Source organism: Micromys minutus (genome assembly GCF_963924665.1).
Source record: "Micromys minutus genome assembly, chromosome: 17".
NCBI lineage: Eukaryota > Metazoa > Chordata > Mammalia > Rodentia > Muridae > Micromys > Micromys minutus.
In genome coordinates this window covers 15561855-15575168 of record NC_137952.1, presented here as the reverse complement: position 1 = coordinate 15575168, position 13314 = coordinate 15561855, and the positions used below count along the sequence as shown (strand labels likewise).

General features: G+C 44.6%; 1 protein-coding gene across 1 annotated transcript; it reads left to right on the top strand.

Annotated features, from left to right (window-relative positions):
• The first annotated feature begins 793 nt into the window (after window positions 1-793).
• On the top strand, window positions 794-10086 carry ARL14EP (ARF like GTPase 14 effector protein). Its single transcript, XM_080931679.1, has 5 exons — window positions 794-893; window positions 5212-5698; window positions 7543-7670; window positions 8978-9202; window positions 9685-10086. Exons 2-5 carry the CDS (start codon window positions 5258-5260, stop codon window positions 9737-9739), a joined length of 849 nt encoding a protein of 282 aa, XP_080787805.1. The 5' UTR covers window positions 794-893; window positions 5212-5257; the 3' UTR covers window positions 9740-10086.
• The last annotated feature ends 3228 nt before the right edge of the window (window positions 10087-13314 follow it).

Sequence of the window (13314 nt, the reverse complement as noted above, 5' to 3'; positions counted from 1 at the left end):
ATCACATATTGACTCTGCGGGGACACCCTAAAACTTTGGGTAGCGCTTTCCTCCTTTTTAATTCTTTAACTGACAAAGAAAACGAACCCATTCCTGCACTCCTAGATGGTATCAGTGGAGGTGGAGTTGATCCAAACACATCAGATGCATCAAATTCTCAAAAACAAGAAACCATTGCATTCATAGCCGCGTGGACTACATAGAGAGTTCTAGAGTCCAGCCTCAACTCCCTGGCTGAAACCTTGTCCCAAAAAGAAAACAAAAACTCAGCGCACCTCAAAACAGCAACAGGTCTCTCTTCTCTCCATCCCAAAAATGTAAAGGTTAATTTCCCGGGGCCTACCTTTTACTCAAAGAATTAGCCATTTTTATAATGTATAATAAAAGAAATGGTTTTAGAATATATTTAGTTGGAATGAAACAAAATAAATAAAATGCGAGACTTTAAATAAAGGAGTCCACTCCTTAAGTTGCATTTAACTCACTCTTCTCCAGAATGAGGGCTATCTAGGTGCAGTCGTTTGGTGTCCTGCACAGAACAGATTAGTAAACGGAGTAAAGGAAATTTGTGTTTGCTAAGGGCCTCCAAGAGCCGCCCAATTCCCCAATCTCCGGGGAGGATACGAGTTCCCCAGGGCCGGCAAGCATCCGAAGCAACTCTTGCTTTGGATTGAGTCATCCGCCTCCGGAGGTCTCCGGGCTGGCTTCCGCTCTAGGCGCCTCCCGGTTCCTCTTTATGGTGCATGAGGTCTCTCTAGCCTCACTGGCCCTCCTCTCGGTGTCTGCGCGGCGCGGGCGGTAGTGTGGAACGCCGAGCTAGGCCTGTGCAGATACTGTGCTTCCGGAGCCCAACGGAGACCCCTGGCAGCTCTAGTGAACCGGGCCGCGTGGCTGTGAGTGGATTTTGCGGGTGCCCCTTGAATGTGGGAGGCCGCGGGGGACCGGGAGGAGGGTTAGGAGGGGAGGCCTGCACGGCGGAGGGGGCTTGCCGCTTGCAGCAGCCTAGCACCCGGCTCTACCTTGGACACAGTAGGTCCGCCACCGCATCAGGGTCACGGGCTGCAGGATTTCAGTTTGCAGTAGAAAACCCAGCGCCTCGCCACTGCTGAGCTTCATTCACAGCTTCTTTGTGGGGACTCGCTAAGCTACCTTCCAAGCCATCACCCCCTTCCCCCATGAGCAGCTCAGATTACGGAAATGGGTAACCAGGCCTGGATCCTTTTGCTGGTTCTGTTGGTTGGGTTGGTTTTTGAGACAGTTTCTCGGTGTAGTCTTAGCCGACCTGGAATTCTCAGTGTAGACGAGGCTGGTCTAGAACTCACAGAGATCCGCCTACCTTTACCTCCCATGTCCAACTTTAAAAACAGTTTTTATTACTTTAATTTGTATGGATGGATATTTTGCCAGCATGTGCCAGCAGTGCGTGGCTGTCACCCAGAGATCAGAACAGGGAGTTGGATTCCCTTGAAACTGGAGTTGCAGAGCATGAGCCACAACGTGGGTGCTGGAAGTTGAACTCTGGGTCTTCTGGAAGAGCGGCCTCTGAACCGTGTCTCCAGCCCGTCAAGAAAATTCACAATCTTCTCAGCTCTAGCCATGTGATTTTAGTTAAGCACGTGGGTGGGTTGAGTGTTTTGTTTGTTTGGTTGGTTTTGTTTTAATTTTTTTTCTACCCTAGTGCCGTGTACATAGTAGGTGTTTGTCGGATCAGTCTGATGATGTGAGTCATGTTGATGTGGCACGAAGTAGGGGTATTAGTGAGTGAATCCCACACAGGGTTGTGGTGGGAATCATGGCTGAGAACCGGGGTCTTAGTTCTGGTCACATCGATTTCAAAGAGAGTCTGCCATTTGGGATTCTAGGAATTTCAGAACATGCGTTGATTCACAAAGTTCCTAAGAGTCAAGTGCCAGAATTTGCTCATTGGAGAAGCCAGGACTGTTCAGGGAATCTGGTAGTTCCTTACCCTTGGAGCTTGGTCTATAGACGATTAACAAGTAGCAGAGGGCCGTGTTTCTATAAAGCAGAAAGACTTGAAGTTACTCTTTTACATAGGAGGATGGAAACTTACCTGTGCGGTATGGGAGGAATTAGTGATGCTTGAAGAACTGATATGAACAGGTGGGGTGCAGGTAGCTGGATCCCATGGTGGTAGAAAAACATGGGACCCTAGAGCCACAGTACCTGAGGAGGGTTTGCTGCATTGACCACTGATTGTCCAAATTTGATGGGCCTAGAGACATTGGGACTTAAGGTCAGATTAAGAAATATTCTGTTCCAGTTGATCAGTGCAGATGTGCAGTTCGGTAAATTATTAATATTGTCACTAGAAATCCTGAGCTTCCTCTTGGATGAAATCCGTGGAATTCAGTTGATGGCTATTTAAAACATAAAAACCAACAACAATAAAAACAAAATGAGACCTGGAGCAAGTCTTAGTTAATGTCACAGGTATTTTTGCTGTTTGGCAAACAAAATAGATGCACATACAATACTACACATATCCAAGAAGAGCCCACAGACCCACTGATCCATCCAGGCGTTTCCTGTAGTGTATTAGGTGTTAATGTGTGTCAATAAGACTATCTGGCTGATCAACCAGCCCCCGGGGACCCTCCTGCCTCCATCTTCCCAACGGTGGGATAACAGGTGGTACCAGAGCTCTTGGCTTTTTTGCTTTTGTGGGTTCAAAGGGTAACACCTGGGTCCTTATTTATGCTCTCGTGGTGAGCGCAGTGCTGACTGAGCCATCCTGTCTGTTGCTAACTGTCTTGTCTGGAAAAGAAACACCAACCTTCAGGTAGCAAATTTAACCTGAGCAGTTCCTGTAAGTTGATCTTCAGGAAATCAATTTTAGTCAGAGAAAGAGAGAGAGAGCAGGCTGGAGAGATAGCTCAGCATTAAGAGCACTGACTGCTTTTCCAGAGGTCCTGAGTTCGATTCCCAGCAACCACATGGTGGCTCACAACCATCTGTAATGGGATCCCATACCCTCTTCTGGTGTGTCTGAAGACAGCTACGGTGTACTACTCATATACATAAAATAAGTAATCTTTTTGAAAGAGCTAGAACCAAAGAAGGCTCTGCTTACTAAATGGCTCTGAAAATGGAGGTGCCAAATTTAGCCAATAAAAGCACAGGACTGTCCACTTACAGATTTCAGAGAGAAGGGATTAACTTTTTAGCAATATGTAGGGCATAATTGATAATCCATTATCTAAAGCACAGATTTGCAACTCTAGCTAATTCTGTATCTGCCAACAACTGTAGACAATTCTACCTTAACAGTGACACCAAAGAGAGCCTTACTTTAAAAGGGGGGGGGGGGGAGAGACAACTGGGACTGAAGAGATGGTCAGCAGGTAAGAGCACTGACTGCTTTTCCCAGCCAAGACCTAGGCTGAGTCCCAGCACCCACATAGCAGCTAAATTCCAGTTCGGTGGCATCTGGTGCTCCACTTCCTAGCCTTTGCAGCCATGTAGAACACAGATGTCCCTGCAGGCAGAGCACCGGTACGCGGTACTTTTTTGATTTTGTTTGTTTGCGTTGTTTGTTTTAAATGCAGTGATTAGATGGGCAGTTTAGTTTTCTGCAATTGACCTATAAAAGATTATAGTACGTTAGGGACTTGGATTTCTAAAGCTAAACTTGCTGAATTCCAGGATGACCTTTCCCCATCTTTTGAGACAGTTTCTAGCCCTGACTGGCCTCCAGGGATATAGCTGAGGATGACCTTGATTGGTCCCAGCTGCTGAGATTGTAGGAGTGTTCCTCACTTGTTTCTGCAGAGCTGGGAATTGAACCCAGGACTTTCTGTCTGCTTCAGGAGTTTAGGGCAGAGTATTCTGTTTCCAGCTCCAGGCCATCTGCATGCTGAACTGTGAATTTTCTTTCTCCTGTATTGAGGATCTTTTCTACCTTGTTTTGTCCTTCATTACCCTATTAGATCCTTTCCTTGGGTTCCAAGTTTTTGGGTCCCTATAAGAAATGGCAACCAGCACCTCCACCTTGTTCTCTCATCCAGGGTTACGCAACTCGAAGTGTCTTATAATACATAGCAGGGCCATGCAGCTGCCGTCCTGAGTTGCTGGTAGCCTCAGCCCACACAAGGACTACAGTGTGTTCTCTGCTTGTTCAACCGATTGCAGGCCCTCCTAGCGTTCACACAGCTGACCCCACAGTTCCTTGCACTGACTTTCCCTGTTTACCAGAGGTTAAATAAACATCTGTTTACTGCAGACCTAAACAGTGATCCCACCATTGTAACCACTGGTGAGCCAGGGAGTTAGTTTGGCTCATGGTATAGGTATTGATGAGATGATTTATGGGTAACCCCCTCATGAATGACAGCCTCCTGGAGGTTACATCCCTCAGTCCTTCCTGCACTTGGTCTGTCACTTCACTTCCAGCGGAGTCTCTAAGGACCAGGTAGTTGCTATGGTTACCAGACCATGTAATCTCTACACCAAGACTGTGGTGGGGTGATTTCCCTGTGTCTGGAGGTAAAAGACCTTTGCAGTCAGGCAGCCTCGTAAAGGTTTTGTTTAGCCTTTTTATGTGTGATTGTTTATCTCTTTGGGTGTTCTTCGTTCATCCAGAAGAGATTTCAGGTTTTCACTTTGGTTTGTAATGCCATTTGTTTACCACAGTACCATGTCGTCTAACAAACCCCAGTCTATCTGTCTGTGCTACACCAACACCATAGTGTCTTTAGTGAACATTGTAGTAAATCCACATTTTCTTGGACGTGTACTCTTTTGTGCAGTCAGCTTTCAAACTCCATGATGGGGGAGGGGGGGAATTCCCAATTGTCTTTAGATTGAAATAGTAGTGAATTTGTAGAGTTCCATGAAGGTCTTTTGTAACACTTATGTTGTGTAAAGCATAGGTTTCCTTGTTAATTTCCCTACAATTCTAAGCCGTTTTTCTGTTGACCATCTAGTGTTTTCATGTGAATATTTCCTGTTTCTTCTGCTTCTCTCCTTAAACCCTGCAATGGGATCTTATGGTTGTAGCTGTGATCACAAGTATTCTGGTGTAGATCTGACCTAACAAGGCGTTTTCTTGCATTCAGTGATTAAATACATTGTTACTTATCATATAGGCTTTGGTATTTCCTTCTACTCCGTGTTTGCTGCCTTTTACTAACTTTTTACAGTTTTTCCAAATCAGAATTTTCAGAACATATTTGCATTTAATGTTTCCTCTAGGTTGACCTATCAAAGAGATTTCTAGACAAAGTAAAAGAAGGGGAACATGGTAGATTCGAGGACGTTGGATCCCTGTTCAGTGGGAGTCCAGCTTCGCACCACACATGACTGCCATAAAACCTTCTATACTCGGCACACTGGCTTCAAGACGTTGAAAGAACTGTCATCAAATGACATGCTTCTACTTCAGCTCCGAACTGGAATGACACTTTCTGGGAATAACACGATTTGTCTCCATCACGTAAAAATTTATATCGAAAGGTTTGAGGAGTTACAGAAGTCGTGTTGTGACCCATTTAACATACACAAAAAGCTAGCCAAAAAGAACCTGCATGTGATTGATTTAGATGATGCCACTTTTCTGAGCGCAAAGTTTGGAAGACAGCTCGTGCCTGGTTGGAAGCTTTGCCCAAAATGTACCCAGATCATCAATGGAAGTGTGGATGTTGATTCAGATGACCGCCAGAGACGGAAACCCGAGTCAGATGTATGTATTGATGTCAGTATGCTTTCTACAGTGTGGGGCTTTAGATACACAGTCACTATAAGAAACCATATTTATCATTTCTATCACTTTCATTAGGGTATAACAGAGTTAAAGTGGAGGTGAAATAGTGATGTTTTAAGATGCTTCATACACTCGAGGTCCAGACTTCATTGTGCCCAAGATTTCAATGCTACAACCCCTGTTCTTAGACCTTACGATGGGGAGTTTAGGAATGGCCTTTAGAGCATTGGCAAAGGCCAGCGCAGGGAACATACATCCTTTCGTGTTACTAAAGTGGTTGAGTAAATGTTTTACCTACTAGAGACTCCAGACCAGGAAGGGTAGGGTGTCTCTGTCAGGACTAAAGCACTGCTTGAGAAAAAGGAATGAAAGAAGTGGGTGATCGCTGGCTTTTATTTTGGTTTCGAGGTAGGGGCTTATTCTGTAGCAGACTGGCCTGGAACTCTCCAGGTACTCAAGACCAGCCTGGTTCTCAGAACAGTGATCGTCCATCAGCCTCCCTGAACTGGGGTCTCCAGGCATGAGCCGCAGTGCCTAGTCGTCAGTAAATATAATCACTGTGATGTTCTTCTCCTGTGAAGATGTTTGCTTTGGGACCCCAGGATAAGGGACTGAGGTACATATTTACATACCAGAGGAGACCTGGCCTCCAAGGCAGGTTTACTGGGAAATTGCTCTTAGGTGGGCAAGTTCACTGGCCCCAAGAACCAAAGTCAGGGAGTCCCCATGGGGAAGTGGCAGGAGGAAGAGGGTACACACCTCAGCTCCTTGTCCCTGGGTCCAAAACCAAACAAACTATCCTATTCTTATGTGAAAACTTTTAATATTTGTGACTTTTCATAGTGTTCCTGCCTTTAAGTTCTGAATATAGTTAAGGTTGAATTTAGGGCTCCCTGTGCTCAAAGACTACACACAGGTTTTTACATTGTAAAGTGTGAAATATTTTATGCCTTTTTCCGGTCTCATGCCTGTACGCAGGTCACTTATATCAGAAAAGCTGAGATCCGTGAAGCTGTCTTTACCCCCTCAGGAGCATTTCTCAGAGTTTCTCCTTTTAAGTGTTCTATAATTCTTGCAGCTGGCATATTTTCTCAGCTTCCTCCTTTGTTGTATTAATAAGCCATATTAAAATGTTAAGTTGTGTGTATTGTGTTCCTCTCAGGCTTAACTCCAGGACCCAGCATTATGTGACGCTCATCATAAATACTCCATGATTCTAGACGTGGATGTCCTCACCTCTCCACTGTTCTTAGATGACTGACTCCAAAATAACAGACAGAATCTTAGCACCAGACTCTCGATATACCAGAACAGTGTGTGTGTGTGTGTGTGTGTGCGTGTGTGTGTGTGTGTGTGTGTGTGTGTGTGTGTGTGTGTGTGTGTGTGTGAGTGATTGTATGTATATATACGTACAGTGTATACACGTATGTATATAGACATACACACAGTACACTTCAGAACATGAAGCCACTGTACTTCTCCTTAAAGTTAAAAGTTCCAAAGGACAGAGAATTGCTATTTGGAACCTCAGTTCTGTGCTGTTGACCTAAGTGACACTTTTTGCTGCCTTCACCCCTGAGGTGGTAGCCATTGCTGTCCTCAGGGTGCCAGGCTCCTGCACCTGCTCTCTAAGAGGCTAAAGTAGCAAACTTAGTGCAGAAGTTTGAATATAGACTAGAAGAGTGTGTTCCTCTCTGTGTGTTCCAGACTACATCCAGATTCGGGGGAGGGGGTACCCAAGCCATTAGTAAGTAAAGTCCTATTGTTTGATCTCTAAGATTTTAATGTATGGGTTTTTTGTTTGTTTGTTTGTTTTTATTCAGGGGAGGACTGCTAAAGCTCTGAGGTCACTACAGTTTACAAACCCAGGAAAGCAAACTGAATTTGCTCCCGAAAGTGGTAAAAGGGAGAAAAGGAAGCTCACCAAAATTACGAGCACTGGCTCCGACAGGTGGGCAGCCAGTTCTGGTCTGTCGGCTATTGGTTCCGTTCCTGCAGTGCGGCTGCATCACCCTTGTGTTCTCTTTCCTTAGTCCTCAGTTTTCTCACCAGTTGTTTTCAGTTGTATTCTGAATTACTTAACCCTGAAAGCCTTGGCTGTTGTTCATAGGAAAGTAAAGCATCCGTTGGGACTCTAGAAGCTTCTTTCTGAGAAGGTAGCATGAAGTGAACAAGGTAATATTTTGGATGGAGAGTTAAGATAACTGAAGAAACGTCTTGGAGCTTGCCAGTCTCTAAGGTGTTTACTGTTTGCAGATTTGATACTGATGCTCTCTTCTTGATGTGTCTGCTTTCTGTGTACACCTGACAGAAAGGCCATTGCCTTTCTGAGAACTCAGGAGGGCTTTCGATTTTGCACAGGTGGGAAGTAGACACTCAGTTCTAGCACAGTCAGCAGCAGGAACAGGAGCTAAGTTATTTAAAATACGTATCCTAAAACTGAGTATGTCTAAAAGATACTGACAAATTTATAATGTGTCGGGCTGCAACATTTTTACCTTTATTCCCACTGTGAAGTTTTCCACTGAGTGATTTAAAATATTTTCAGACCAGATTTACTAGAATTAAGTAAAGAAACAGGTGGCTCAGAGGTTGAGAACACTGGCTGCTCTCCCAGAGGTCCTGAGTTCAATTCCCGGCAACCACAAGGTGGCTCACAACCATTCGTAATGGGATCTGGTGGCCTCTCTGACATGCAGGCATATATGCAGGTAGAGCACTGCGTATGATAAATAAGTAAATCTTTTTTAAAAAAAGAAAAAGAAGAAACATTGATTAGAGTGTAAGACCTCTAGAGGAGGACATGTCCTACGTTCACAGCGGTATCATTTGGAAACCAATAAAACAGATGACTGCCATCTACTCATTCCTGTGATGGTGTGTGCAAAGCCATTTGGGGGGACATTTCCTTATTTGTGTGGGTGCAGGTGTCATGTCATGGGTGTAGGCGATCAGAGGAAAAGTGAAGTCTGTTCTTGCCCCTGGCCCTGGGTCCAGGAATCCCTGAGTTACCACACTTGTGTCCTGAGCACCTTGGCCATCTGAGCCACCTCACGAGCCCTGCGCTAACATCCGGGTGGCTTCAGCATCCTTTTCATCACTTAGTTGGGTCACTTCCCATCTAGAACTCACATTAAGGCATGTCAGACTCCATCTCTACGTAGAAATACTTGACCTCCATCTTCCTCGTTACCTTATGTTCAGCTAAATATTCAGATGTGATCTGTGTGAAGTGCAACTCACTGTTTTATTTTACAGACAGATTATCCCAGCAAAGAGTAAGGTGTATGACAGCCAGGGCCTGCTGATTTTCAGCGGCATGGACCTCTGCGACTGCCTGGACGAGGACTGCCTGGGCTGCTTCTACGCCTGTCCCACGTGCGGCTCCACCAAGTGTGGGGCCGAGTGCCGCTGTGACCGCAAGTGGCTGTATGAGCAGATAGAGATTGAAGGAGGAGAGATAATCCATAATAAACACGCTGGGTAATTGACAGTACCACACTACGGGCTCTCTAAGACTTTCTCTCTCTAAAATTCTGTCGCTTATAGATGCAAGGATAGCCCTAGCTGTTGATAAGTAAGTTAGAATCACCTTAATATGAATTTGGCTGCATTTGGGGTGCTTTACAATTCTTTATTTGATGTACATTTAGATGGGTTGTTTCTCCAGAGTCGGCTCTAAGCCTGTCTGGGCCAGTCTGACAAGTACAGGTAGTTAGCAATTGTTAGGGTTCCCTTATGAACAGATTTCAGTAGTGGTGATGGAGTTGAATCCTCCCCACCCCATAGCGGTCTGATGCAGATTTGTGTTTACCTCAGTATGCTGTTAGCTGCATGAGTTCTAGCGTCTCAGTGCAGGATAAGGATGTGCTTAGCTGCGCTTTGTGGTCTGTGCCAGTCGTGAGCTGCTTTTCCGTTCTGCCAGTGGCTGCTCTCTGTACACCTGTTATTTAATTCACTTTCAGCAAAGCGTATGGTCTGTTGTCCCCCTGTCACCCATATGATATTTTACAAAAGTGATCGATCGCCCAAATACTGACCAGCAAAGACATGAACCTTTCTGCAAGTGAAATTTGGATCAGTCGCAAATGGAATTGTAGACGTCACCACTGGTCATGAGAGCGTTGATTGCCATTGCTGTTCTGGAGACATGTGCGACGGAAGAACCTGATAATGGAAACTTACCCATGACGAGCAAGGAGTCCCAGACAAAGTTATGGTAACACTTAACATTAGAGGCTGTTTATTGTAAATACCTCGCAGCATTGGAATGGTCAGAAAGAATCCTGTTCGGTGTTACTAACAAAACATCAAACGCTGTTCAGACTACCTTTAGGAAATACAATAAAACTCTAGTTTTCAATACATAGACTTTATTTTTCTTGTCCATTTATGGCTACAGGTGTTATAGTGTGTGGTGGGTATTTAAAGACCATACAGCATCCTCTTTCCCCTTGATTATTAGCATTTCTTTAGACCATGGCCTCACAGTGCTGTGTAAACAGGCCCAGCCCTTAGCAGGAAGCTGCGCCTGGGAGGCCGAGAGTTGATCTCCAGGCAACACAGTAGGTGTCTAAGTGATAAAATACAGATCTTTTTTTTTCCAACTAGAGGTGAACACACCTTTATTTTGCCCTCGGCCTCTCAGCTCTTGATCTATGCATTCTCGGTAAAGATTTGTACCTGAAGACGGTCGTTCCTCTTTTACACGTAAAACACGAGTGTATAGCACATACATGGCTGCACGTACGTCTGTCACTGTTCTGGTGCTGTGAAGAGACACTGACCAAGGCAGTGCTTACAAAGGAAGACTGTATTGAGGGCTTGCTCTAGTTTCAGGGGGTCAGCCGTCATGGCGGGGAGCACGGTGTCCTGCAGGCAGATGCATCCGTATCTGAGATCTTTATGTCCTTATCCACAAGCAGAGAGACTTCGCCTGGCAAGGCTTTTGAATTCTCAGTGCTCACCACCAGTGACACGTTCCAACAAGGCCACCCTCCTAATTCTTATCAAATAGTGACACTGGTGAATAAAGCATTTTAAGCGTATGAGCTGTGGGGGTCCTTATTTAAATCATCACAGCAGTATTTCTATGCTGTTAAACTGGGTAGATGTGAGGTTTGGGACTTGTAAAACTGTCCCTCAAGAAAATGATGAAAAAATGGAGAAGCTGGGACCTGTGGAATAGAAACAAGGCTTCCGGGTACTTGAGAAGTCAGAATGGGTGTTTGTGGGTCCAGCATGTCTCACTAATAACTCAGCCTTTCTCAGGCTCCAAGGTTCTGTTGCTCCTGAATCTTTAGCAGCTTGAAATACTTGGAAGCATAGGAGCCGGTTTGAGTTTTCCAGTACAACAGCATTTTTGTTTAGGTGGGTATCTCTACACTCACTTGCTTTTTCATGATAAAACGCCGATTTCAACTTGGAATTAAATGTGCTTTCCTTTAGGGTTTCTCTTTGACCCAAGCATCAGAAGCCTAATGAGCACATCATTAGATCTGAATGTCAGCTGAGCAGTGTCAAAGTTTTTAACTACATTTTTAAGTTAAAACGTGGAATTATTCACTTTTTCTAAATTGTGGAAATGTTTTGTAGGACTAAAGATAGACTCCAGTTTTATCTGAACCCTTAGAATCATTTGGTTTCAGTCATTTTTTATTGTCGTTTTTTGCCCCTAAGTATAAGTTAGGGCTGCACATCGCTCGGGCTCTTCGGAGGACACTCTAGTGGGTCTGTTTCATTCTGTCTTCCTTGCTGTGGGGCCTTGCACTGTAGCCCAGGCTGGCCCTTCGGACCGCAGCCTCTTTCGTGCTGGGCTGACATGCATGTGTTACCATGCTGCTAAGATCAGTTTTGGACATTTGCTTTTACTTACAAAATGGCCGTATTTAATCATTCTTAGAATAGCTCTGTTCTTTTTGTAAAGAGAATAACTTTTTCCAAGGGGAAGGTTCTCAACAGTTTTGCTGTTTGTTCTTTGTGTGTGTTTGGGGGCTAAACATACTGCAGAGTTTATAGACAAAAGTATATCTGATTTTGAGTAAACTAATGAAGACTATTTTAGAAATTTTTAAGTATGTATGTGTGAGAGAGAGACCTTAAATAAACTAATAAAGACTATTTTAGAAATAATGCAGACTTATCGTTTATTATTTTTAAGTGTGTGATCTTGAGCAAGCTAATGGTTTAGTATTTTAGAAAAATAATGCAAGCTTTTATTTTTAATTGTGTACGTGGGTGCACATGGCCACCTGTGTGGACACGTGTACACACGTATGTAGAGATGTGCAGGCTCAAGGTTGATTTGATTGTATCCTCAGTTACTCGGCACAATGTTAGCTGAGGTCGTGTGACTCACTGGCCCGGGAACATGCTGGTTGGACTGTTGTAGCTAGCCAGCTTGCCCAGGGACACCAGTCGTCCCCAAAGCTCTGTGATTCCGGGTGAGCCACCACATCCACGGGCTTTTAATGGTACTGGAGGTCCAGACTCATCCTCACTTGAACAGCAAGCACTCTGAGCCATCTTGCCACTGAAGAGAATCCTTTGTTATTTGGTGTAGGTTTTTGTTGGGCGACTGTTTAACAAGAACAGTGAGTATTTATTTGAAAAGGTTTATTCATCAATCTATGATCACACTTGTCTCACCTCCAGAAAGGTAATTCAGAGTTGGTTGGCAGTGCAGAACAAGGGTGTGTGTCCTACCCACACCGACCTTTCTGTTAAGCTTTGCACCTGACGTCTGGCCACCCTGGGAAAAGCTTACCATGTTTATTGGACACCTTAGTTTTTACTGACATCTGCTGGTGTCTCTGTGAACATAACACCACAGACCCAACACCTTACAGACCTGGAGTCAAACAACCCTATAATTGTGCACAGTGGTTTTTTTAGGTTGTCATGGTGATGCAAAAAAGTCTAGTTTTTAGAAGCTAAAAGAATATGTTGTGAGTAAGTGCCATGGGGTGGAGGTCAGAGGGACACCTCCTGTCACCTTTCCCTGGATCCTGTGGCTCCAACTCAGTTCACCAGGCTCATGCCAGATGAGCCACCTTCTACTTCTTTCTTTTCTGGTTGGTAATGTTGCCAGAGTCTTTCTGGAATAAGCACCCCAGACACCAGTGAGGAGAGAAATGTTCCAAGTGGGTGGCAACCGGTATTGCTTCTGAAAGACCTCGGTTTTGGGTCCAGATTACAAACTGTAAAACCATGGGTGGGGCAGGCGGGCAAGGTTTTACAGAAGCGGAAGTAGTCGAAAGCAGTTGGGGTCAGCAGCCCATTGTTTCGTCAGCGGCTTCTGCCGGACATTCTGTTTGTATCGAGTGAAGTCATGCTTGGCAAATAGGCAGTAGCAACAATGCTTTAATCAGGAAATAGATAAGAAACAGCTAATGTTGATCTCTGCCTTATATTACTTCAGTAAGAGTTTACTAACACACGGAGACATCTAGTAAAGTGGATTATAGCACACAATTGAGTCTGCTTCTCGGGAGAGCAGTAGCTGATAACAGTAACCCAATTAAGATCTATCCCAAAATAGTTCCTAGTAAGATCCTAGCTTAAAATGTAAGTAAAAATAAGCCCTTACTAGATTT

Coding starts and splice junctions, on each gene's coding strand:
- ARL14EP (XM_080931679.1), top strand. CDS start 5,258: ATGGTAGATTCGAGGACGTTGGATCCCTGTTCAGTGGGAGTCCAGCTT. Junction 5,699..7,542: donor GACGGAAACCCGAGTCAGAT/GTATGTATTGAT, acceptor GTTTTTATTCAG/GGGAGGACTGCTAAAGCTCT. Junction 9,203..9,684: donor ATCCATAATAAACACGCTGG/GTAATTGACAGT, acceptor ATTCACTTTCAG/CAAAGCGTATGGTCTGTTGT.